This window comes from Halichoeres trimaculatus, unplaced genomic scaffold, assembly GCF_033239565.1.
Source record: "Halichoeres trimaculatus isolate MK-OKI-2021-1 unplaced genomic scaffold, fHalTri1.1 fHalTri1_scaffold_10, whole genome shotgun sequence".
NCBI lineage: Eukaryota > Metazoa > Chordata > Actinopteri > Labriformes > Labridae > Halichoeres > Halichoeres trimaculatus.
Window position 1 is genome coordinate 13,569,024 of NW_027437187.1, and position 25,002 is coordinate 13,594,025.

At 39.2% G+C, this 25,002-nt stretch overlaps 2 protein-coding genes across 2 annotated transcripts; one reads left to right on the top strand and one right to left on the bottom strand.

Annotated features, from left to right (window-relative positions):
- Positions 1–3,180: 3,180 nt before the first annotated feature.
- On the bottom strand, positions 3,181–20,173 carry gan (gigaxonin). The gene is made up of 13 exons (XM_074677832.1): positions 20,061–20,173; positions 19,266–19,452; positions 18,932–19,046; positions 17,769–18,119; positions 17,354–17,422; positions 17,064–17,215; positions 16,554–16,675; positions 15,560–15,672; positions 14,374–14,523; positions 13,450–13,586; positions 12,419–12,553; positions 9,891–10,000; positions 3,181–9,807 (listed from the first exon to the last, which is right to left on the bottom strand). The coding sequence occupies exons 2-13, from the start codon at positions 19,448–19,450 to the stop codon at positions 9,635–9,637; spliced, it is 1,812 nt and encodes a 603-aa protein (XP_074533933.1). The 5' UTR covers positions 19,451–19,452; positions 20,061–20,173; the 3' UTR covers positions 3,181–9,634.
- A 736-nt stretch (positions 20,174–20,909) lies between these two features.
- acd (ACD shelterin complex subunit and telomerase recruitment factor) lies at positions 20,910–23,463 on the top strand. Its single transcript, XM_074677732.1, has 2 exons — positions 20,910–20,985; positions 21,137–23,463. Exon 2 carries the CDS (start codon positions 21,209–21,211, stop codon positions 22,973–22,975), a length of 1,767 nt encoding a protein of 588 aa, XP_074533833.1. The 5' UTR covers positions 20,910–20,985; positions 21,137–21,208; the 3' UTR covers positions 22,976–23,463.
- Positions 23,464–25,002: the final 1,539 nt, after the last annotated feature.

Genomic DNA, 25,002 nt, shown 5'->3' on the forward strand with positions numbered 1-25,002 from the left:
GCAACAGTTTGTAATAAATGTAATTGACCTGCAACCGAGGCTTCTCCCACCTCAAGGGTCCCAACCGTCAACAACAACCACCTCAGCGCCTCCTCTGAGGTGTTCACATTTTCCCTCAAGGGCGCCTCGCTGATGCCTAAAAGCCTCTTTATTTCCGTTCACCACACGATCCCTCATCAGCAGAGTCTTCCTGCAGCACCGCCGGCACTGCAGCCACTGTTGTTCTAGAGACAAGTTTCAACACGCCAAGCAGCCCGTCAGCAGACTATTGTGTCAACAGTGTGTGCAGTCACCGGAAAGAAAGAAATGCTGAAAGAATGTAGTGTGTCATGGAATCAGATGATACATTAATTAGGCCATAATGGAAATTACTTTGACCTGTCTAGCAACAATTTCTAAAGAGGGCATGTTTACTATTGTGTTGCGTCACCTCTTCATTTCATAACACGCTGTAAACGTACAGTAAATGAACCAAGGAAAGCAGCGTAAACTTTTTTCTCATTACATTTGTTTCAAAAGATGCAATTCAAGCAAAATTTCTACCAAACATTGGTATTACCTCAAATAATCCACACATGAAAAGAAATCACAGCATTCAGGTCCATAAATAATGATTATGTGGAAATAAGTACGATAACACGGGAAAAAAGTGTTGAACACACCATAGAAAGGCTGTATGCTTTGGCAAGGAAATGCACCACACCACCTGAAATCTGTCAGTAATTATTACTTGAACTTCCAATTAGTGCAAACCAACATCAGCTGGGCTAGAGCAAATTGATGGTCCTATAAAAAAAGGTTGTTTTCTCACCAAGCAGATAAATACGACACAGCTCATGATGGGTAAAGGCAAAGAGCTCTCTGAAGACATTCACAACCTGATTGTTGCTCAGCATCAGAATGGAACTGGTTACAGACTTATATCAAAGCACCTGAATATTCCAGTCAGCACCATTGGGGCCATTATTCACAAGTGGGAGAAGCACCACCTTACCATCAACAAGCCACACACAGGAGCTCTTTGCAAGATTTCTGACCAGGGAGTCAGAAAGATAGTCAGAAGAGTACTCAACAAGCCAAGTAACACCCTGAAAGTGCTCCAGAAAGACTTGGAGGCAGCAGGTATAAATGTTACAGAGAAAACAATAGGCAATGCACTCCACCGCCATGGCCTCTATGAACGCTCAGCCTGCAAGACTCCATTGCTCAAGAAAAGGCATGTTGAAGGTGGTTGAAAGTTTGCTAAACAGCATCTTGACAAGCCTGTAGAATACTGGGACAATGTTGTCTGGTCAGATGAGACCAAAATTGAACTTTTCGGCTGTCAGACTAAACAACATGTTTGGAGGAGAAATGGCTCTGCACATCACCCAAAAAGCATTATACCAACAGTGAAGTTTGGAGGTGGGAGCATCATGGCATGGGGTTGTTTCTCATCTCATGTTGTTGACAAACTTCATATAATTCACAGAGCAATGAATGGAGCCATGTATGGGGAAATTCTTGATATGAATCTGCTGCCATCCACCAGGATGATGAAGATGAGATGTGGCTGGACCTTCCAGAAGGACAACGATCCAAAGCACACGGCAAAGTTGACTCTCAAATGGTTTCAAAAGAGAGAAAGTCAATCTGTTAGAATGGCCTAGTCAATCACCTGACTTAAATCCAATTGAACATTTGTGGAAAGAACTAAAGAAAAGGGTTCACCAGAGGGCATCAAAGAATATTCAAGATTTAAAGACAATCTGTGCAGAGGAATGGGCCAAAATCACACCTGAGCAGTGTGGGCCATTAGTTAAAACATACAAGAAGCGTCTGGAAGCTCATTGCAAACAAAGGCTTCTCCAATAAGTATTAGGTGAGTTTTAGTTAGCCTGTTCAATACTTTTTTCCTTTGGAATCACACTTAATTCCACATAATCATTATTTATGGACCTGAATGTCATAATTTCTTTTCATGTGTGGATTATTTGAGTTAATACCAATGTCTGGTAGAAACTTTGTTTGAATTGCATCTTTGGAAAAAACGTGATGAGAGAAAAGTTGACAAGTTCAATACTTATTTTCCCCACTGTATTAAGAAAACAAGAAAGAAAAAAACAGATTTATGACTTCAAAGTCAGGCAATTGTGCTTATGCAGAGCATGCACAATTATTTATTTTTTTGGCCGGGCCTCCAATTATTTTCCCTGGTGGCACTGGTCCTCTTTGGTACTGTTTCCGTATGAGATAAACTCAGCAAAATGACAAACGTGCAAACAGTGTGAAAGAGGAAACAGAAAAACATGGTGATAACATCCCATTAGTCATTTCTACCTTTACTTTACGTTGTTACTTGTTGTTGTTCTCTTTTCCCGCTCATAAACAAATGAACGAATAAGTTTAATGCCTTTGAGCCTGAACCGGTTTTGACTGTGCACCGTTACTGACCTCTTCCCCCACACACACATTAGTCACGGGGCCCAGGTTAGTCTGTTCCTGTAACCAAATTACCTCCATCCTGGTCATTCAGTGTAATCCTGTTTTGTTAGTCTCTCATCGAGATGTTTCCTAACCAACACATAAAAACACAGCACACTGGACACTCAGTAAACACAGTTGTAACATGTTCACAGTTTAAAAAAAATCATATAAAAACGGCAGTTTGTGAGTGAGATTATCATTTTAGTTAAGTCCGTGTCAGAACAGGAAACACTAACAGTATAAACATAAGGAATAAATAAATTAAAAAAGAGTTGGTTTGTTGAAGTCTCTTGTGGATATTCATGCTTTCTTTTGGGCAGAAAAAATTAGCATCAGGTGAAAATCAGGACACTAAATGTCCTGAGACAACTTTTAATCTGGGCAAACAGACCAAATAGATGCATTTCAGCATAAAGCCTTCCTCAAACTGAGGACGACTGAGCGTTGAGCTTTGCTTTAACTCATTACAGACAGCGAGACTTCAAACACCTGTGTGACCTCAGAGCAAAGAGTCTTTATTTGCCGTTTGGTGGCTGTTCATGTGCTTTCTTCTCTCACTGTTTTCTTTATGTTTATCTTGTAAAATCTGTTCCACATAAATCAGCCCTAAAGCAGTTAACAGAGTGAAAACCAAACCTCAGACTTTGGCGTATGAGCTTGAACAACAATCAAAGCATGCTTCAAACAAAAAGTAAAACAAGTTGAGACACACAGTTGACTGTTCATGTGTTTTAATTCCTTTGACGTAAATGAATGACACTTACAGGCAACATGTTACAAAACTTCCTCATGCAGCAGTAAGAAAAGTACAAACTGAAACTGTAGTTTGACTCCACTTCTTTCACAACTTTGGTTCAAGCTTGATGGTTACTTTCACTTTAGACAGTTCAGTGTTTCCCCCTCTCTTTATTTCTTCTTGTTCCATAAATCATCACACAGATGGCCATGAGATGTTTACCAGTGAGAATAAATGTTGTTTACAGTTCAGAGTGGCTCAGAAAGCTAAAAGCAGTTTTTACTGTAAATGATGAGATGCGGTGGAATGTTAAGTGTCTGTGCAGAAATCAGGAAGCATGTTATTCACAGTCAGGCCTCAGCTGATCAGTCCTGTGGACTCAGAAGACTTCAGGAAATCCTTTATTTCAGCCTGTGAGTCATAGCAGTGTCAACTCTGTGAGATTTTTTTTTTTGACATGAACCTTTAAATTGAAGTGTAACTTTGTCGCTATAATGACTTTTACATTTTATAACACTGTATATCACAGACATATAGTTTCTTTTAATCCACATAAAGCCTTGTCTTAGCTTTTTGTACAGCATTACTGAAGAATAACTGAAGTTAACCTGTTGTATGAGCTCAGCTGCAGACAGTGTTACTTTAGTTACACAATAAACAGAAACAAAGCTTTAAAAACCAAACAACAGGGGAGGATTTTTACCCACAGTCATTTTTGGAGGATGGTTCCTGTCACAGATCACATCTCTTCACTCGTGACAGCTCATGCTGCTGGTTAAATGTATTTAACAGCTTTTTTTCCCCATAATAACTAATGTGGTTTGAGTGATACTTTGCTGCTTTACAAGAGCATTTACAAAAAAAATCAAATTGCTCCAATGCTTGGGTAGAGCGCTAAGGAGGAGGGAAATTAAAAACTCTACTGGGTACCTGTAAACAGACAGTTTTGAAGCCCTTTTTCATCACTTACATCCAACTGAGCTTCTGTTTACACTCAAGAGTGATTCTTTAATTAGGGGTCCATTTCAAGTAAACAAAAAAATGGAAAAAAATATATGCTTTTTGTTTCATATTCTGTTTGACAGCAAATGATATAAACCTGGAATGTACTAACTTTATAAGTTGGCAAGCTTAAGCGCAAATGAATTCTTACATATTAATGTAAAAAAATTTGGAGCATAATTTTGTCAACTGTGTTTTGGACAAAAGTTGTGACTATTTTTACAGCATAAATCCATATTATACAGAATTTAGAGTTATTCAGGTAACACAGTTGACATTTTCTCAATTTTTTGGCCCTTGTGCTAACTGCAGACCTTGAACATGGCACCACCTGACATCGATCACCTCATATTTCTGTGCATTTTCTTCATAGTTTGTTTTTTTAACATCTACAGTAAGAAGACCAGAAAAATGTTGGGAACACAGTTGATGAATAATTAAAGCGCATCATGTACAGAGAATCATTTTGATGAAATATTGACGAGAAGGAGTTAAAACAGGCCACATGTTCTTCATGGTTACAACCACAAAGGCTGCGATTTCAATTGATTTAAGTCATGTGACTTTGGAGGAAACCATTGCTGATTTATAGGCCATTTTTTTCAATGGGTAACATGATTGACATAGATTTCTCAGACAAACACCAAGGGAATTATTTTATCAATATAAATAATTACAATATTTTTGAAACACCTTTGTCATGTTTTAAAGATTATTTTAAACAATTAACACTGAAAATTATAGGGCTGCAGCTATCGAGTATTTCAGTATTCGAGTATTCTACTGAAAATCCCATCGATTAATTGAGTAATCAGATAAAATACATTTTGTTTAGTTAAAGAGCAGTTATTTTTCAAATGAACATTTTTCTCTTCAAGAAATAGAATTTTCAGATACAGCATGTCAATAAGAGCACTTGCTTTAATAGCTCCAAAATTTGTAAAAACACTTTAACACATTTTTTGTGCCTTGTACATCTCATCAAATGTTGCGGACCCAAATGGCACCCGTTTCATAGAATGACCCATTAGTCTCTAAACTCCAGAAAAGAAGCTAGCTTTGTTGCTAGTTGCTATTTTGTATAAGAGGTAGCTTGAGGGGTCTGAAAACTCTCTTAATATGGCCTCAGCTCTATTTGAAATACCACTCTTTGATCTTTTTTAAAATTAAACGATTCCTCGAGGCCGAGAAAATTACTTGAGTATTTTTTGTAATCGAGTACCTCGAATCATTCGAGGAATCGTTTCAGCTCTAGAAAATTATAAACACAAATATGTATTCTAGCGAACTTGACATTTGAAATATGGAACTGAACAAAAACTGCAAAGTCCAACACATGATTTGCATTTTTACTTCAATAAATTATGGAATCAAATCACTTTCTGTATTGAATGAAAGTGAAATATCACCAAATGACCCACTGTAAAATTGGTCATTGCTTTGAATTTATATTTAGTCCAATTCATAAGAATATCCAATGGACATGAGATGTACCCCTAATTATAGAATCACTCTACGACAAAGTGTAAAATAATTGACAAAGCAGTCAGTGGAGCATTAAAGCTCCTGATGGTCTGACCTTTAGGAAAACAATCAGGCCAATATTTTTAGGATACAGTGACCAAATTAGTTAAATAAGGGTGAGGAGTCTTGGGGTAAAAAAAAAAAAAAAATTGGCTGCCATGACAGCGCTGGTTAAGTTAGCTCTATAGAAGAGATCTGCTCAGTAAAAATAAACAAGAGGCCTGAAATCCAAAACAAGGACTGACTTCCACTAATTTGAGGAGCCTCATGAGACAAAGTCTGGATAAGTCACACATTCAATAAAGGCAGCGATAGAACAGCAACTGTGCTGAAACTGAAGTTGGCAATTTAACAGCTGGTTTTGATTAAAAACTTTTTTGGGGATGTTTATCTCTGTCTGGAATTATTACATTTGACCCAATATAACAAACACTTTATTCATACGAACTTTGATCAGACCCTGTGTTGTCTGGGCATAAATTAGCCGTCTTCTGACTGCGAGAGGAAGCAATCCACTTGTGTAACAACAAAACTCAATTTATCAATTTGTCATCAAGACCTACGTCTGAAAACACCGTACTTCCCTTTGACCTCCAAGGAGCTTACTTTAGCACAATATTTCCAAAATGATGTAATTCTAATTTCAGCTATACTGTTGTTGCTTCAATTGATGAGTCTTGCATCTTTTTACTTTAGAAAAATCAAAGTCCAACAATGAACACTTGATTGTTGATAAACTCATGAAGTAGATGTAAGCTGGGTGAAAAGTGCATGTGAGTGTTTAAAGTTTATCGTTAAATCAGTGAAAATGTTCCAGGTAAGTTTGATTTAACATTTAAACAGAGGACTAACCTCCAGCTTAACCTGTAGGACAGGATACTGTTTCTCTGTTTATTATTATTAAACATTATATGTTTGTATTTTTTAATAAAATTAGAATCTTAAACTGTGTGATTATACGTTGAAAATCTTTTGCCTACAAAGGTGTAACATAGCCAGTCCATCAGCTTCTAAAGCATATTTTTTCTAACTTGAGGAATCAGAAAATAAAAATACACAGCAGTTCACTCTAAGCTACAAGATAATCTCAAATTTAACAGTTGTATGATTCTTGTTCACACCTCAGTTTGAGCCCTCTCAGTGTTGGGACGTGTTCATAAGTCGATTAGTAAGACTGCGTGTGTGTCTGCTGTGCTGCTGCTGCTGTCCCGAGCAGAGGACAGACAGCAGCAGCTGTAACTCACTCAGAACAAACGGGGTCAGGAGATGCCAAAAGTGTTCTGACTGGAAAGCCAGGTCAGAGGTCACAGAGGCAGCAAACACATCCTGCAACTGAAGAGAGTGACACTCACACAGAGGTCTATTTCTGACCAGGCCGAGCCCACACAGCTCAGTCCATGATAAAAAAAAAAGTGACTACTGAGTAAAGCGCTGGTGCTCAAGTGTGCAAACATTCACTTAAAACATTTAGGGACACAAATACGACAGACTTTTTTGTATCTTTTATCTCAAACTTGAGTTACTTTCTGCTCTTTCTTTATCGTGTTGCATAGCGTGGGCTGAGGTTTACTGGGATCCTCAAGGGACTTAATATCCTCCTACTCTGTGATTCTCATCTGTCACTGACTGCAAAAAAACACAACCAAACATCAGACAGTCAAATGAGAGCTCTGGCAACCAAAACCAAAACCAGACATTTCCCTAAAATTAATAATAAATGTTACTATGATCACCCACTGAATCCACACATGTGGGCGTTTATTAGATGCTCCTGTCAGTTGAACCACATCATCTGTCTGCACCTTAAAACGGTTTCCTTTCTGAAAGTTGAGTTAAGTCAACAAGCAGTTGAGTGTCTCAGAGTCACAAAAAGGGAAACTTTTGTTTACAAAGTTATAGTCAGGTGTTTTGTTGAACTAAAAATCTACACATTCATCAAAAACATCATATTAAAGCCTGTTTGCTCCAGATTTAACAACAAAATTTTTTCCCATGGCCTCAGAATCCTTTACATGGGAGCTTTAAAAACAGTAATCACTGACACTTGATGAAACAACTGGTTTTGTTTTTCCTTGCAGGGCACTCTCAAATGTCTGTGTCAAATTTCAGAGTCTTAAAACGCTCCATATGTACAAACTTTCCAAAACAGGAGACAGCATGGAGTGATTGGTAATAAGGCAGCTGATATATCTCTATCTGTTTTGCAATAAGGCTCCAAATTAAACACAAAGACAGAGCTATTGACATGGTATAACTGCTTGAAGACACAGTCGGATGACAGCACTGAAACTTTTGAGCGCCATAGATGCATTTATGGTTTTGTATTTATATTTTACAACAACTTGCTGCACACTCTTAAAGATTCACTGCTCTGTAGGGATGGGTATTGGTAAGATTTTTCAATACCAATGCTCTTATCAATTTTGCTTATCTGTCCCAATTCTTTATCAATTCTCTTATCAATTCCTTGAAAGTTAATTTTCTCTGTAAATAAAAGTAGCTTTACAGTTTTTTTAGGTCAACAACAGTAAATTGAGTTTATAAGTGAATAAATGTGTAATTGGTCACTGGATCTGGATATCTCTGGACGTAAATATACAGAAATAAGTAAAAATAGTTTGTCATGTGATGTCAATGTAGTGTTTTGTAATTTATTGTTGACTGAAGTAGGCCATCTAGTATCTCGAAGTGGTTAAAGCATTATATTAAGTTGTTTGGAACCTTGCCGTAGTTATGAAGCCAGCCATGAGCCTTCACCTAACTTTACTTTTATTTTCCGGTGAGTATTTTGACATTTGGAGTTTTCAGTATTTCTTACAAAGAGTAGCTGTGATATGTTTCTGTGCTGAAAGTTGAAATTCTATTCTGAAGCCAAAGTTATACTGATGTATGCTAACCGCTACTATATCGATGCAGTTTTCCATACATGCTAGCATCAAGCTAGCACCATTTTGTTTATTGGAAATTTATAGCATGCGTGAATAGGAGAGTCATGTACATTTCTTTGTGAGTTTAGTTCTTCAGTAAAACTACAAAATAAAAATCCTGAATCAGTTTTATTGGTAAAATATTATCATCTGCTAAGCTAAGATAGCCGCGGCAGACCAGTGGACGTAAGGTTCTGCAGCTCTGCATAGTGTAAAGAATTGATAAGGGAATTGTTAAGCACAAAGGCTAACGATATCAATGGATTGAACCATTTCTTATTGATTCTCAACAGGAATTGATTTTCGATTCCCATCCCTACAGCTAGACCAGCGCTACTGTGCACTGTGAATAAGCTTTACCTTAAAATGTAGATGCTCTGCCTCCTGGTCCATACTAAGGCAAGCAGCAGTAAACAAAAGAGGTAAAGTGTATGAGTTGTTACCACTATTTTCTTCATGTATGAGATATGAGTCATCCCTTCGCTCTCTGATTGTTGAAGTTACTTCAATTCTTCGACTAAGCTCTTTTACAGTGTGATGATTTGGTCTAATTGTGAACATAAAAATAAAAAGTTCACCTCTAAAAACTTTCTCAAATTCTAAAAAACAAAATGATTCCTCTAAGGTGTTTTCATTAGCATCCCTCATGTGGTAACGTGGTAGTTTTCAAGTGTTAAATCCCTTATAAAGCCACTGATCACCTGGAAATATAAAAAAATGAAGAATGTCCATAAAATTAAAAAACATTATGTTTGTACGAAAAAAATCCCCTAAAACTCATCATGTTAAAAACATGTTTAGATAAACTGTGGTTCTGTCTCCAGTCTTAACTTGGACAGCCTTAATCGTAAAAGTCTAACACCTACAATGCTTCAGTGTTCATCTAATCTTTAAACCCAGACCTACAGCTGGCAGGCAGAGCCAGTGTGCAAAGTGAAGGAGAACAGAGTGATACCGGGGCTGCTGGCTAGTGTTAGAGTCATAGTCTGATCCTGAACATGCCCTGGCTCAGCTGAAGGCGGAACAGGCGACAGTTGGCGAGGCGCAGGGTGGCGCAGGCTGTTTTGGAGAGATCAGAGGCTAACATGGGCCGAGTGCGGTGCCATGTCCCGCTGCTGCGCCGAAACTCGCGGATGTAGTCGAAGCTTGTCCCTGTACACACAAGAATCACAGATATTCACATTTATCACTCTGGATTAGAAACGTGTAATTCTTTCATGAATTCTTTCACTGACCTGTATCCAGGTCTCCCACCACATAGATACTGGCTCCAATGGGCACAGCACCGTAAACAAAGGATGAGCTGGTGTGAATGCACAGGTTCTGCTCATCCAGGAACATCCACCTGAACAAACCAAGTCACAACAAGTATGTGATTAAAAAAAGTGAAACTGAAGGTTAAGTGTAGCAGCTGTAGGTCTCATGTTACAAAATTAAGTTGGGAATGTGATTTTTAAGTGTTTCCAAGACTGAGTCACTTTGATCCTGTCTCCATTTTTGTCTGATAAAAATATCTGGTTTCATGAACTGCTCTCAAATGAAAAAACAGCACAAGTATTCCTTCATGGACAGATCGCATTACAACCATTTACTGGACAGATGTAATTCTACTCAACATCTGCTTGTGTTTCTCTGCAGGGCATGAGATTGTCAGTGGATCCGTCTCACAGCAACAGACACATGAGAGGCTGAGTGAGAAGAGACTGTCTCCTTATTTAGTGCAGACCATATTGCTCCTGAGAAATGCAAAATACGGCAAAACTACAATGATGACAATAATGATGATAACAATTGACATATGTAAGAATTAATAATATAAGAATTTCAACTGGATGTAATAAGAGTCCCTAATTACATTAAGGGTGTGTATATGAGTTCCTCTCAGAGTTTGAGCACCGCTTGAGTCAAAATGTAGAAACTCTCTGCAGGTGTTCCTTAAGTGTTCTCTCTGTGAATATGAAGCCGGACCAATCTTCAGGAAGAGGGATTTTTTTCTGAACAAACTTTTTGTGTCTTCAGTGATATTTTTACAACTTTTTCTCCTGTGTTTGTCTGGAGATCCTACATGTAACCATGGCTGCATTGTTTACATATGAACTCAGCTGTTTCCAGCCTGTAGCATGTCAATGCTAACTGGTGCAAGGCCTGATGTCTCCCCACATGGTGAGGAGAAGGAGGTGAGGACGACGTGCTGGTTCTCAGGTGTGAGCTAAGAAGTGACGACATGGACCTGTCCTTCCATCCATCGTTATTGGGAACGTAAGATCTATCTCCAATAAGATGGACGAGCTAGCTGTGCTAACCCAGCAACAGAGGGAATACCAGAGGGCAGAGTAGCATCATTCTGGAGATGAATGCCACATGCTGTGAGCAGACAGGATCTAGGAGACAGAGATGGAGCATGACTGAAGAAGCTCAGTCCTGGACCCTGTGGAGGTGGAGGCTGGCTGAACTGGACAATGATGGACAAGCTGTCATCATCTATTTTCTTATGGACCTTTTTGCACTTTCTATACACTTTCTTACTTTTGTTTTCTTGATTCCTGCTGTGACTCCTGAATTTCCCCTCTGGAATAAATAAAGTATTTTCTATTCTATTCTATTCTATTCTATTCTATTCTATTCTATTCTATTCTATTCTATTCTATTCTATTCTATTCTATGTATTGATATTAAAATAATCAAACAGGTTGTTTATGTTATCTTATAGTATCTCGTTCTGTGTGGCAAACACTTGGTTATAGGTGGAGTTTTTATTTATCAGGTCAGTCAGTGCAGGTGTGTGGGTCAGTCCTTTTGTTACGTTTAGGTTGAGAAGGGCTTTACGCAATTTTTTTTTGACTGTGTGATGTGGAAGCTAAAACTTAACCTTTTGGATTTTTATGTTTTGCTAGTGAACCATGAGCTGCTTCAAAGAGTTGTGGAATCTGCATCGTTAAATAAATGGAGCATCAACCACAGATCTGTGGGTACTGGAAGTATTTTTTGAAACTAAAGTGGACATGCCTCAGGGTAGCAGTAAAGGCTCCTGCCACTCAAGTGGCTAAGGTATAAAAAGTTACCTGCTCTGGAAAGCAAGGGTAATTTTTTTAGACCTTTTTTTTTGTTTTCACAAGAATCAGCTCTTGAAAGCCACTGGTCATATTGACTGTGTGGAGATTTTGCAGATTCTGCAAGCGTCCAAAAATAACGTCCACACAGTAATAGTCCAGAATTTCCCTTATTAGCATGTGACAGATCATCGACAGATCATTGACAGGGATCTGTACAGATGTTTGACTCTTGTTAGAATAATGTTTGAAATGGTTGAACATATTATTGTTCTTCTGTGTAATTTGGTTTCAACAAATTAAACATGGGAACCAAATTTTGGTAGAAATAGAAACCAAAAAGTGGGCTCATTGAGAACAGTAAGGGGATATTCCCTGACCTCAGTTAAATCTGTTAACAGAAACTCAGTTTTCTGAATCTTGTCAGGATTGCCCTCAAAAATTAGAGGTCACTCTCTGGTACCTGGTCTGAAGCCAATGAAGATAAAAACTCTTTCAGGGCCTCTAATGAAGCTAATAAAGATCATGGGCTGTGGGTAAAGCACCAAAATTAGCCATCAAATGGCCTCTGTGGTGAGATGCTGTATGAGCTGCTGTTTCCAGCGTCAAGATTTAAAGGGGGTAAACACAGAAAATAGTAGTAATGAAACCAACAATAACAGAGCTGCTGTTTGAAAACATCCTTCAAAAGCTGCAGGTATTTTCACACTCACCTCCTCATCTCGTCGTGGTAGAACTCGGACTTGCAGGTCATCATTTGTCTTTGCTCGGGGTTTTCATTCTCTTGGCTCCTAACTCCACCAAACACATAGAGCTCCTGGCCAACGCCACAGGCCACCGAGCCAAACCTGGACAGAAAATTAACAGAGAATGATCAAGCTTTGTTCTTCTGGCAGCAAGCAGTAAAAAAAAAAACTCCTCTGGCTGCAGAAAGAAGCCTGACTGTGTAGAAGTTCATCAAGAAATGGCAGTTACAATGACTTCTTACTATAATAAACATTTTCCAAAGTAGATAACAGTATAAACTCCAAGTATTGAAATGAAAACTAGACTTGTGTGTGCTTGAAGGCCTGAGTACCTGTTGCTGAAAAGTCATGAGAATGGCAGCCTTACTTTTAAGCTACTTCCCCTTCTTACCTACTAAGTTAACTGCTACGTGCAATATTACTTCAGTGCATCTTAAGAAAGAGATGTTGTTTACTCCGGTATGCATCTTTATAATCTCATCCAGCCTTTAAGGGTTCAGCAGCAACGCTTTTCTGCTTAAAATGCAGCTGAGGTGGAGGGGAAAAGTGGGTCATCTACTACGAGAAGTTTGTGGTTTTTCACCAAGCTCATGTGACCAGGGCTGCTGATGCATGAACCAATAAAAAGATGTATAAAAGTGTTAAATGTTTATTTATCTCTGAAACTCACAGGTTTTGCATGAGCGGTGTTTAAGATATGACTTCACATTGTGTAACCACCAACTCTGTAGCAGCGTTTGGGTGTCAGTACGACCGTGGTGAGGAAGGTCAAACTAACAGTTACCAGGAAGCCTTGTTCGGCTTCATGTTAGCAGAACAGACAAAAACAATGTTTGGTATTAAACATTGAGTTTATAATGTATAAAGTGACATCAGTGTCTGAAATGAAGAAAAAAAAGAGAAGATGAGACAATAAAAAGAGAGCATGGGAAGGTTCAAGTTCCTCTCTTTTGTTTTGCTCCGACCACAAAGCTAACACAGCGACATGTCGTGTTTACCTCCTCTCTTTCAGAGGACACAGGCCCGTCCATTGCTGCGTTTTGGGATCAAAGCATTCAACAGAGTCAAACAGTTTCCCATAGGAGCCCCCACCCATGGCATAGATCTTCTTATTCATGGTGGCGTAGCACCCCACCTGAAACACACACACAACAGACCCAACTTTAAATAAACACAGTTTTTTAGCAGTGACAGGATGTGGGGAGAAGTTCGCTGTGGAAAATGAATTATGTGGTCAAAGTTCTGCCAGATGATTCCTCTGGAGGGTTTTAGAGTTAAAATGTGTGTATTTTATGTAACACTGTCCTCAGCAAAACAAAAGACCAGATATGACCAGATAAGGAGGCAGAAACTGTTCAGTTAATGTAAGTGATCTGAAGCCTCTTCAACCTTTTCTTCACACAATTCAGGTCCTCTACATCTCCTTTGTTCAGGCTTCAAGGAGGAGATTCATCAATCTGTAGTACTCTAGCTTAATCATATTTTTTATTATTGATTAATAAGATGTTTTCTGTAGTTAATCAATTAAGGATTGTGTCAAGAAAACATGTGAAGGTGGTAAAACTTCTAATTACAACTCTTTCTTCTGTCAGGACAGCATTTCTTAACAATCTGACAAAATGATTAACAGCACAAAATCCTAACTTTCAAGAATCTTCAATCATTAAATGTTTGACATTCAACAGTTTTCTGTGAAAAATCATCAAAACAGTTTGTAGAATCCAAATACATTTGCGAACTAATTTTCCTTGGTCCACTTATCAGTTTTCATAGCTCCATTGGGAAGCTCCCTTTGCCAGAAACTACAAATCATAACCCAGTCAGAGGTGATGCTCGTGCATTTTCCTGTGAGCGTTAACTCAGCAAGGAGTTTATCATCACATCGTGCTGTTCTGTGAACACAAAACTTGTTTGAGCGTTACCTTGCGGATCATGGTCATACTTGTTGTCAGTTTCCAGGAGTTGGAGTGAGGGTCAAACACTTCCACAGAGGTCAGCTCCAGGTCTTCAGTTTCTCCTCCGAGCACATAGATCAGACCGTCCAGCTCCACCACACCAAAGTTCTGACGAGCCTACAAACATCCAGAAAAAAGGTCAACGTAAAGCAGTGTTCAAATACATGTTCACCCTTTGTAGAAATATATCTTTAATAATAATGTTTCAGCAGTTAGGTTCTAAATCTCTCTGTTTTTATCTTGTTTTGCATTTATCAGTGACAGTGTTTGGAGCTGCACTTCAAATGGTCTCACATTACATAACAAAAATGTGATATCCTGGAAAAAATTGACATTTTAACTCAACATTTGATAGTTTTTAAAACTTGTGTAATTTGTTTTCCCATCATTGAGCTGCTATGAACAAGAAAGGAACAGAGAAATACTGTGAGAACAATAAGCAGAATACATCTTTAAACTCAATTAAATGCAAAAATACTAAGTTAAATAAGTTTTGGGGAATATTGGAAAATGTTTAACAACATTTAACCTCTCATTGAACTTGTTTCACATTCAGCCCTGTCTAATATCTTTATTCCATGTAATGTGATTTTTTTCTTTTATATGTACACATTTTTTTTCCTTTTTATTCTTCTGCTTTTCATGAATTCCTTTTATTTGGTGAAGCTTTTTCCTTATCGGTGGGATGGCTAAAGAAAGACAGGAGATGTAGGGAGCAGAGAGTGAGGGACTGCATGCAGCAACTGGTCTTGGAGCTGAACCAGGAGTGACTGCCCCAAAGTGTCACTTTTTAATCCAACCTATAAACTTATTGAAGCTTCACATTGTTTTAACTCAGCCTTCTAATAGATAAATGGACTGTTTATGCAGATTCTTCTTTAAATGTCCTTCATACTGTTTTTGTGGTACCTTGAGAGTGTTACAGTGCTGACACCAAGTGGTCATGATGTGAAATATTAAAATGTCAGCATATGTTTTTGCAACATGGCTGCAGAAACATGCTTCATGTGATGGACTGATGACTTAACCTACTTAAAAATCATTTAAACAGCAGAAGAAAGATTTTCAAACCCTCTTTTTTTGTTGATTCAACAAAAAACTAAACTGATGGTGTCTCTTTGATCCAGAGTGACGAGGAGGACGGTGGATTTACCTGTAGCATGGGTGCGATCAGACTCCATGTGTTGTTGTCGGGGTCATATTTCTCTCCACTGTCCAGAACTGTTTTGTGTTCATCCATGCCACCCATCACAAACAGAAAACCCTCTAACAGACAGGAAACCAAATGTTAATACTGCCTCACACAGTTTCTGGACAAGCTGTTTTCAATTGTGACACATGAGGACACTCTGAAGAGATTTTCAAGTATTTCTAAACTGAAGAAAATACATATTACATATTTTTGGATCAACAGAGCTATCTGGATCACCTGAGAAAAATCAAAACTTCTTCCAGCAAAAATGTAAAAAGTGTTGTTAAAACAGAACATGATGGATTGCAAATCACTTTGACGTGATTAAAAAGGAAATAGTATTAACATTTGTAAAGGGTTGAAATAATTATAATAGACATCCGTTCTTATCAATATTCTACAAACTGTCCCAGATTCACTAAAATTACGGTAGTTTAATCAGAATGACCCATTAGCTCTTGATAACAGAGGAATAAACTAGAGTACACTGCAAAAACTGAAATCTTATCATGTGTTTTTGTCTTTTTTTAAGCAAAAATTGTCTTATTATACTCGATATGAGCCACTTTCAACTTATCAATCCAGAAAAATGTCTTGTTTCAAGTTATCAGAGTACAAAAATGAGGTGTGAATCGCTTGTAACCAGTAAAAAAATCTGCCAATGGAACAAGAAAAAATTGCTTGAAAATTTCCTTGAGACTAGAACAATGTCTTAATACAAGTAAATTTTCTCTTGTTCCATTGGCAGATTTTTTTCATTTGTTACAAGCAATTCAGACCTCATTTTTGTCCTTAAATAACTTTAAACAAGACATTTTTCTGGATTGGTCATGTGAATTTGGCTCATATTGAGTGTAAAAAGGAATTTTCTACTGGATATAAGACAAAAACACTTGATAAGATTTCAGTTTTTGCAGTGTAGCTGTAGTGGATGTAGATGCATATTTTCACTCACCAGCAGCGACCACCCCATGGCAGATGCGAGCAACACTCATTGGTTGCAGCTCAATCCAAGCCTGTCTGTTAGAGTCGTAAAGTGGACACATGCAGCGTGTGGCAGCAGTCGGCTTCTTGGTTCTGTCCAGCACAAAAAAACAAAAGCAAGCAAACAAACAAGGCAGGATGTGAGTTAACTTAGAAGTAGTTCAATCTTTTCCTCTGACTGTGACAACGTTTCACTGTTAAATATGTTTTTTTTTTCCGCAGTCACTGTGGAGTCTTTAACGGTCTTCAGACACTAATGAAGATGAACCCTAAACACATGATCTGATAGATTAAAAACTGAAGCAGCTGATGCTTTAATATCTGAAAATGTCCCCACTGTTGCATTAAATTGCAAAGTGTTTGCTGCAAAACTTCAGTAGGGTGAAGGTCATGATTGAACTTAAAAGCTCTTCAGAGACACACAGCAGAAATCTTTGCAGTAAACAGTTTCACGTAATCCAAACATAAGTTTGTGACTCACTTGCGATCCTCTCCTCCGGCGATAACGATGCACTCTGAGTAACCTCTGGGTTTGAAGGCGGCTAGCAGAGCCTCCCCCTGCAGCTGACCATCGCTCAGCACTGACTGACAGTAATCTCTGATCACCTCCCTCATTAGGGGCTCTCCCATGGCCTGATGGGATACCATACGGCACACAATGAGGTTAGCAAGTGAGACAGCCAGCAGAGTTTTTGCTTCATTAGAGCAGCAGATTTAAAGACTGGACTTCACAATGTGTTACTGAGTCAGTGCACTGTTCAAATTCTTTACCTGCTCGCTTAGGTAGCTCTGGTCCAGGCCCTGCAGCCACACCGCTGACATCACTTCCTTCATGTGGACCTGAAGTTACAGGTGGCATTACACTCATTATGTGGGTTATATTTTTGGAACAGACACAAATTTGCAGCCCCTTCAGCCTTGATATAAATTCTTTATTTCTGTTTACTTTTTCATTATTCAAACTATTCCTCTGTTTAATGAATATTAATTTTCTTTAATATTGTTTTTTCATAATACTCTATGAAATGCCAAACTGTTTTTTTCCCTGTTTTCCTCACAGATACAAGTTATTAGGTTAATTATAAGACAAAAAATGTTGTGTAAACACATAAATCTTTTTTTTTTATCTATTTCCCTTTTTCAGATTCTTATCTTCACTCTGAAATCAAAAGGAAGCATAACTTACCCTGCGATCCTCAGGGTCATGAGCCAACCATCGCACCACGGCCTCCAGCACGTGCTTCTCATTGCCCACGTTCAGCTTCTCCATAGCCAGCACCTCACAGAGCCGGTCTGGAGGCAGCTCCCTGAACTCCTCAGTCCGTGCCACATCACTAAAGTGTGTCTGCAGGAACTCCGTGGCAGCATAGTGGACGTGGTAGAGGCAATAGTGCAGAGAGAAGAGCCTGATGCCGATGCAGTTCTCTGCAGTGATGCAGCTCTCTAAGAACTGGCAGCACAAAGACTTGAGGTCTATCATGAGGAGCATGTCAGATGCCTGCACCATGTCCTGAATGGTGTCTTCACTCAAAGTGATCTGTGTGTGGACAGAAAAACACAGAATGTGGAGAAAATGTGGCTGAGTGAATTTTGTCAACAAGATGATTAGATCAGTAAAGAATTAAATCTGGAGTTTTAAAAGCTAAAAACTGCTTTTTTTCCCAAAGGTATTTATGGTATTTTGAAACCTAAGCCCCTAGGTTAGATATGTTATGCAGTTAGACTTAAAAAAATAGTGATGACTTCTGCAGATCACCTCAAAGAGAAGCTTCAAGACAGTCATCATGTCATGAGAGAGAGCAGGGAAGAACCCTACTACTTAAAACAGCCACTGAATCACTCTCTTTGCAATTTCGTTGCACTGGTTGCAATGACAAATAAAGTTCTATTCTATTCTTTTCTCTTTAACACATCTAAACTGAGAAAATGTTGCACCACAGAACACCAAAGTTGCTGGTCTACTTTTGACCACGACCTATGCGTTTGTTTGAAACACCAAAGCAATACACTATCACCTGATCAGGCTGCAGCAGACCAGCAACTCCCGGGTTCTGCAAAGGTAAAAGTTTGCTGACACGGTCTGGTGGCTTGACAGACAGCACTAAAACAGGTGTTTCTGGTTTTAAAAAAGGTTCTTTGCCTAACAAAAAGGCTGTCAAGGGGGCAATCCCAGCTCTGATGACCTCAGACACTTAGAATAACAATGTGGGACTGTAAAAAAAAAACACTTTCAGTAGCTTCACTGTGACTTTTCACTTGTGCTGGTGATGGTACAAATAGCAACAATAAAGACTTTCTGCATTTAAAAAATTAAGCCCTGGAGTACAGGAAGTCCTAATTAAAACTCACTTCACCACTGAAGATGTAGTCCAAGATCTGTTTCATTGTAGCCATGGAGACACCCTGCAACTCAATCCTGTATGTAGACCCATCTTCCTTTGGTGGATTGTAGTTCAGCTTGGTCCTAAAATTACAACATTGATAAAGATGACATACAAAGCTTGAACATTAAAGAATATGTGTTTCTGTTTAATGATTGGGAAAACAGAGGAACCTGTTGTGTTAACTTTATCGAAGCTTAATAAAAATAGGCCTGTGATAGCATGGTCAGTTAATATCTGGGCTGGTGTGCTTGATCCTGTGCTCTAGGAATGGGCAAATGATCATTTCCAGATCTCCTGACCTGACATACGGGCTGGCAGCAGCCAGGATGTTTTTCTGGACTGGGAGCTCCTCTCCATCCACCACCAGCACCGCATCATGGAAACTTTGCTCCTGCCAGAAGGCTCGGAGGACTCTGAGGAGTTTCTTGGAATGCTGAGGGTCCGAAACCTTGGAACCAGGTTCACTTGATCCAGAGAGGGGCATGTCTACATTGAAGTGAGCATAAATGTAGAAGAGAAATTCTTAAGTACAGTTTGCAATAACACCAGACACAAACCTTATGTTGATAAATCTTGGCCCCAACATCTAGTGTGACACTTTTTCATTTAGTAATTTACTGAGACTTACCAACGAGAGCAGAAATGACCAGAGTTGATAAAAGCAAAAGTCAAACTGTTAATGGATCCTTTGAGTAGAGTTGCCAGTCGCTTGAATATTGAGGGGAACGTAGCTTACTTTTAGTCTAATATCCTTAAACTGGCAAGTTCCAACATGAAGTTTGAAGAAGCTCTCTGAGAAGACTGTAAGGTTAGAGCCTAAAGGCTATTAGCAAGTCAACCGTCGTAAACTGACAGTATCTTTCACAAAGACGATAAATTGTCGAAAGCAAAGTTATTGACAGCTCAGCAGGAGAAAGGTTAATCTGCTCATTTAAATCTAGTTTGGTCATTCATATATCAGGTAACTGGGTAAAGCTACAAAAACAATGAATGTAGGCGTCAGCTCTGCAGTGCGTGTTTACAAGGGTTATAACTTGTTACGTCATGTTTTTCAACCCAGATATTTAGTTTAATAATCTTTTTAGGTGACTTACCTTCAAAGGACGATATGGGCTTTGGCTTTCTTTAGGGCACGGCTATACCAGCTGCATTTAGAACAACATGAATCACTCCATGCGAGAATGTTGTAAGTGGACGTGAAGACGTGCGTTCAGGTTCATACACAATATCGTAAATACACATGTCCGTCATTACAGTTATAAGAATGCGATAAATATCAAACTCAAAATAATGACAGACAAGTCAAGATGCAAAGATTCTGTTCTGATATACAAAACCAATGTAACTGCGGTGTCAAAAGTACACTTTTTTTAAAATTTCTTGATTTTGTACATGTGAAAAAAATCATATGTGCCGGACGCAATGTAGAATTCAGCTTGTACCTGAACGCATCATCAGTTAGGCGGAAAGTGTGCACAGTAACAGCGTTCCGATATGATTGCACGTATCTTGACTGCAAACAGAATAGTATATTAATTTCTTAGAAACAGATAATGACCCACTCTGATTAACAGAGTTTCTGTGTTTTATTTTGATACAGAGGAGAATATAACAACTTGTTGTTACTGGTCATCATTTGGAAATTAAAACTGTTTATATAGGTGAGAATAAAAACGAAGTGGAACCAAGCCTAGATCGCTAGTGTGAAGTGGACGAAAGTACTACCAAAAGCATATCCGTTTTATATTTTTTCAAGTAATGAGTATAATTAATTTGTGGTGTACGTCTATGTATTAATGATAAGTTAATATAGCTCGTCATATTTCTTCAACACTAAATAGTTACGCGTAAAAAATATGTTCTGTTTATGAGCGGACTGTCGAGGACCATTTGGGCTTTTAATTTGAAGGATATACCGTTTCCGCCTTTTCACTCTTCTCAGTCGGAAACTTGAAACAACTGTCACCGCCATAACTTTGAACAAACGCGAACACCAACATGTTCATGGGCTGCATGAAGGTAATCTGATATCCATGCTATCATTAGGCTATGCTATGCTAGTCTAGCAAAGAGGCAAAGTGCTTTAAAACTGAAGGCAACCATTCGACCCAGGTTTTCGCGCTTAGCCCCTTAAGGTACTAAGATTGTAACTTCTCTCTTTGAATTTTAGCTTTGATGCTGTGCAGGGGGAACCACCATCATCCATTTTTGCCTGACGGAATACAACAGAGATACGACAAAGATGTCCCGAGCTGGTCAAAATAAACTCTCTCCATGGATAGAAAGTTTGATCCTGAACTACGGGAGCCCCGATGGAAGCAGCAGCACCAGAAGGAGGCTGAAGGCTCATGTCATCGGTGTGGGTCAGATGACACAGTCCCAGGCTGAGGGCTGTGATGGTCCCTCAGGGCTCCTTTTCCTGTCTGATGGGGTGATCCAGATCCCTGCCGTCCTCACCTCATCTGCTTGGGAGCTTCTTCAAGAGAAGGAGGAACGGGAGAGTTTCAATAGTCTGCTCAATGCCACAGTGTTCATTCGGGACTACCAGCTGCAGTTTTACATGGCCCCTGAGCAGACTAAATGCAGATTCTTTTTAACAGTAGGAGAGCTGGCTACAACTGTTGCAGGTCCAGTGAAAGATGCCACCCCTTGCTGCACAACATTGACCTCAGTCAGGCAGAAGATCTGTGTGGCATGGAGGGCCTTGCTGGGTCAGGAGAGCCAGGACTCGCAGAGTCAGTGTGAATTTAACCTAACAGAGCTGCTTGGGGAGTGGGAACATGACCATCTGCAGGCTGTGCTGGAGGAAATTAGAGAGAGGCTTATGACGGTGAAGAGCCATCGTGTGAATCCTCAACCTTCCACCTCAACTTCCATCCCTCCCCGGATCCACCAAGACACATTTATTTCAACTGGCTGGGATGTCGACAGGGTCAGATTTAGGGGAGAGAAATGTTTCACTGTGCCTATAAGTTGTCTTGTTATCCCAGAGGATCACGCTCAGCAGCTGCAAACACCTGAGGATGTTGAAAGCAGCACGCCAAGTGGGCTTCTTGCTGCCTCTGAAGACGAAGCAAGAGATTTACCACAAATCAATGAGGCAGCCGGGTCTGTAGATGATGCAGAGTGGCGGATAGAGGATCCAGCACTTGTAAAGGTTGGTTGTTTCGCAAATGAGAACCTTCAACAACGTGTGGAGGACAATGAGCTAGATGTGACCATGATCACAAGGTTAAATGAGAGTGTAATCAAACCTTTATCCAACCCTTGGGACATTTTTCCTGCACCGGAAGACACCTCCTTATCCACTGATGTATCCCCAGAAGCTTTAGAACCTCAAGAGCAGGTCCCCATCTTCACCAGCACGCAGCTTCCAGTTCAAAGCTCAAAGGAATCCCAGCAGACGTCAGAGAAAAGCAGCAAAGAAGAGCAGAGCGACCTTGTGCCGTACCAGAATCCCCCAAACTCAAGAGGCCTCTCCATCACAGTCAGTGCTTCAGCTTCGAGCTCTGCGAGTCCACCAGACCAACTTACCACACAGCCAGACATCTCTCCTGCCACAGACAGGCTCTCCAACGAACCACAGGAAACACAGTTGGAGCCTGAAGGTCAGATTTTTGAGGAGGATATCCAGTCTGTAAAGAGAAAAGCTGAGACGGCAAAGAGAAAGAGAAGTGACCCCTTAGTGGAAGTTCTGACCATCTTAGAGGAGGAGGCTCATATCAGTGGAAGCCCTCCATCGTGGCTGTTTGACTCTAAAAACAGCTCAGATCCAGAAGAGGGCAGCAGTCACCAACAGGCTCGAACCAAAGAGGCGGCTCTGAGAACAACACCTACTGTCCACAGCGATGGAAAGCTGTTTTCTTACTCATACCAAGTGAGTGGGAAAAACCAACAGGATCTAAGTCAGTTTACAATCTCTGACTCTTTACTGACCTGGGCTGTGAAGTATCTCGTAACTCCAAAGCAGACAAAAAATTCACAGAACACAGCTACAACCTGTGATTAAATGTCAAAAGACTGAGGCTCTCCTCTTTGGGTTAAAATGTTTGAGCTGTTTGACTGTCGAGCTGCAGGTGCTGTTCCAGCTTGCTCACAATCTCATGTTAAAGGGAAATTCCTGTGCTTTACACTTTTACCTTATTTTTCTTTTGGCATATGTTGAGGTCTGAATGATGAGCACATGCTGTTCCAGAACTTTCTCTACCTGTAGAGTCATGTATGAAGTAGAACCTGGAGTACAAGAAAGGAAGATGAATTCCCCTTTCATATTTCAGAGTGGCCAAATCACTTGGATGTATCATATATATATATATATATTTGTACAACATTTTAAACACTGAGTATAACGTTTGTTAAAAAAAAAAACATGTTCATATTTCTTAGTAATTAATTAAACCACTGGCTTAAATGAATATTTGGTTTGAAGTTTGTTAGTCTGGTTGTGGAAACTGTGAAAAAGTACTTTTCATGACACATGAATCAGTAGCTCTTTTGCTCTTAAGGGTGTAGCATTAAACGCTGTCTAAGCTTGTTTTCTTAAACTCAAAGTAATTGCTGTAAAGTTTCTGATGTATAAAGGTCATTGTTGCTGAAACAAAATGTTTTTGCTGAAAACTAAAACAGGCTAGTAGAGGGTAACATGGTTGGTGGGGCTGAGGGGAGTTGGGTCTGTTATGAATTATAAGTTACATTGCTAAAAAATTATATTTGATCCATTGTCAACACAAGATGTTGGTTAATGCAGCTTGAAAGTGAAACTAACACGGTTGGAGATGCACCCATGAGTCAGTGAAGTGATGTTGTTTGCCAGTTTTTGTCCTGTTGATAGCCATCAGCCCAACAAGGAGAAGGAGCTTAGAAGTTATGCTGCATCATTTTAGTTCTGAGGGTTTTATTGGGCAGAGGAAGTAACCAGTTGGGAAACTTTTCTTCATGGTTAAAAATGAAAGGAACCATCAGCAGTGTGAGAGTACAACCCTGTACCTGAGAATGATCAGCATCATGTAGCTTGTACGACCAGGGTGTCTGCAGGGTCTTAGAAGTATTAAAAGTTGATAAATCAATAGTGGGAAAATTAAGGCCCTTAAAAAGTCTTATTAATGTTAATGAGGTATTAAATTTTATTGGTGTTCAAGCTTTGGCTCCAAAAGTATCAATGAATATTTCTTTTCCTCCATGCAACTGTCCCCTGATTGTGCCGTTAAGCATTCGACCAGTGAAGTCGTCAGCTATTGAAGCTTGGCAAAATGGACATTCAAGATTTCAGACAATGAACCATGCAAGTCCATCTAGATCGCCTCGGAGCTGCCTGCTCACATGTCATCAATGACGTGCCGATGGTGGACACAAGAAGCTGATAGACAGCATGTCACACAGTCTCAGGCACATATCCTAAATTTTGATAACGATGAAATAAGTTCTTGTTTTTTCAGCTAGTTGGCTTTGAATAATTGCTGTTACTTGTTGTTTGGAAAAAGAATGAGAGTGTAAATAAACCTGCTAGTAGTTTCATTTACTCTTCCAAGCTTTATACCTCATTTCTATTTAAATTCAAACCACAACTGCTAGAGATGGGTTGCTACCAACAGCTTACAATTGCAATGAGGTCCCAAAACTTTTTGAAAAGTTTTTTTTAAAAAGTCTTAAAAAGTTATTGAAATTAACCTCTGTTTTTCAGCATATACCCTGAAGACATATTCCAGGGATACTTCTAGAAAGAAATGTTTTTAAGTTTCTACAGCACTACAGTGCAACATTTTTTGAGTTATGCATCAGGTAAAATGAAATATTAAATATGAGTATCAGAGCTCGTCTTTGCAGTCAGTGCATCTCTTATTATAGGATTTCAGTCCAATCTGTAAAACGAGCAGGGATTATTCAAAGAGCCATAATGGCCATCACTATTGACATTTTGTGTAAATATGTATTTTTTATCTTGCCAATCTTCTTTATCTCATTATACAAAAAAAGAAAGAAAAACAAAAAATGCACAAGATGACTTTTGAACCATGTGCTTATTTAGTGTGGCTATCA

Coding starts and splice junctions, on each gene's coding strand:
- acd (XM_074677732.1), top strand. CDS start 21,209: ATGTCCCGAGCTGGTCAAAATAAACTCTCTCCATGGATAGAAAGTTTG.
- gan (XM_074677832.1), bottom strand. CDS start 19,450: ATGCCCCTCTCTGGATCAAGTGAACCTGGTTCCAAGGTTTCGGACCCT. Junction 16,676..17,063: donor GCCGGAGGAGAGGATCGCAA/GTGAGTCACAAA, acceptor TGTGCTGGACAG/AACCAAGAAGCCGACTGCTG. Junction 13,587..14,373: donor GTATGACCATGATCCGCAAG/GTAACGCTCAAA, acceptor TGTGTGTTTCAG/GTGGGGTGCTACGCCACCAT.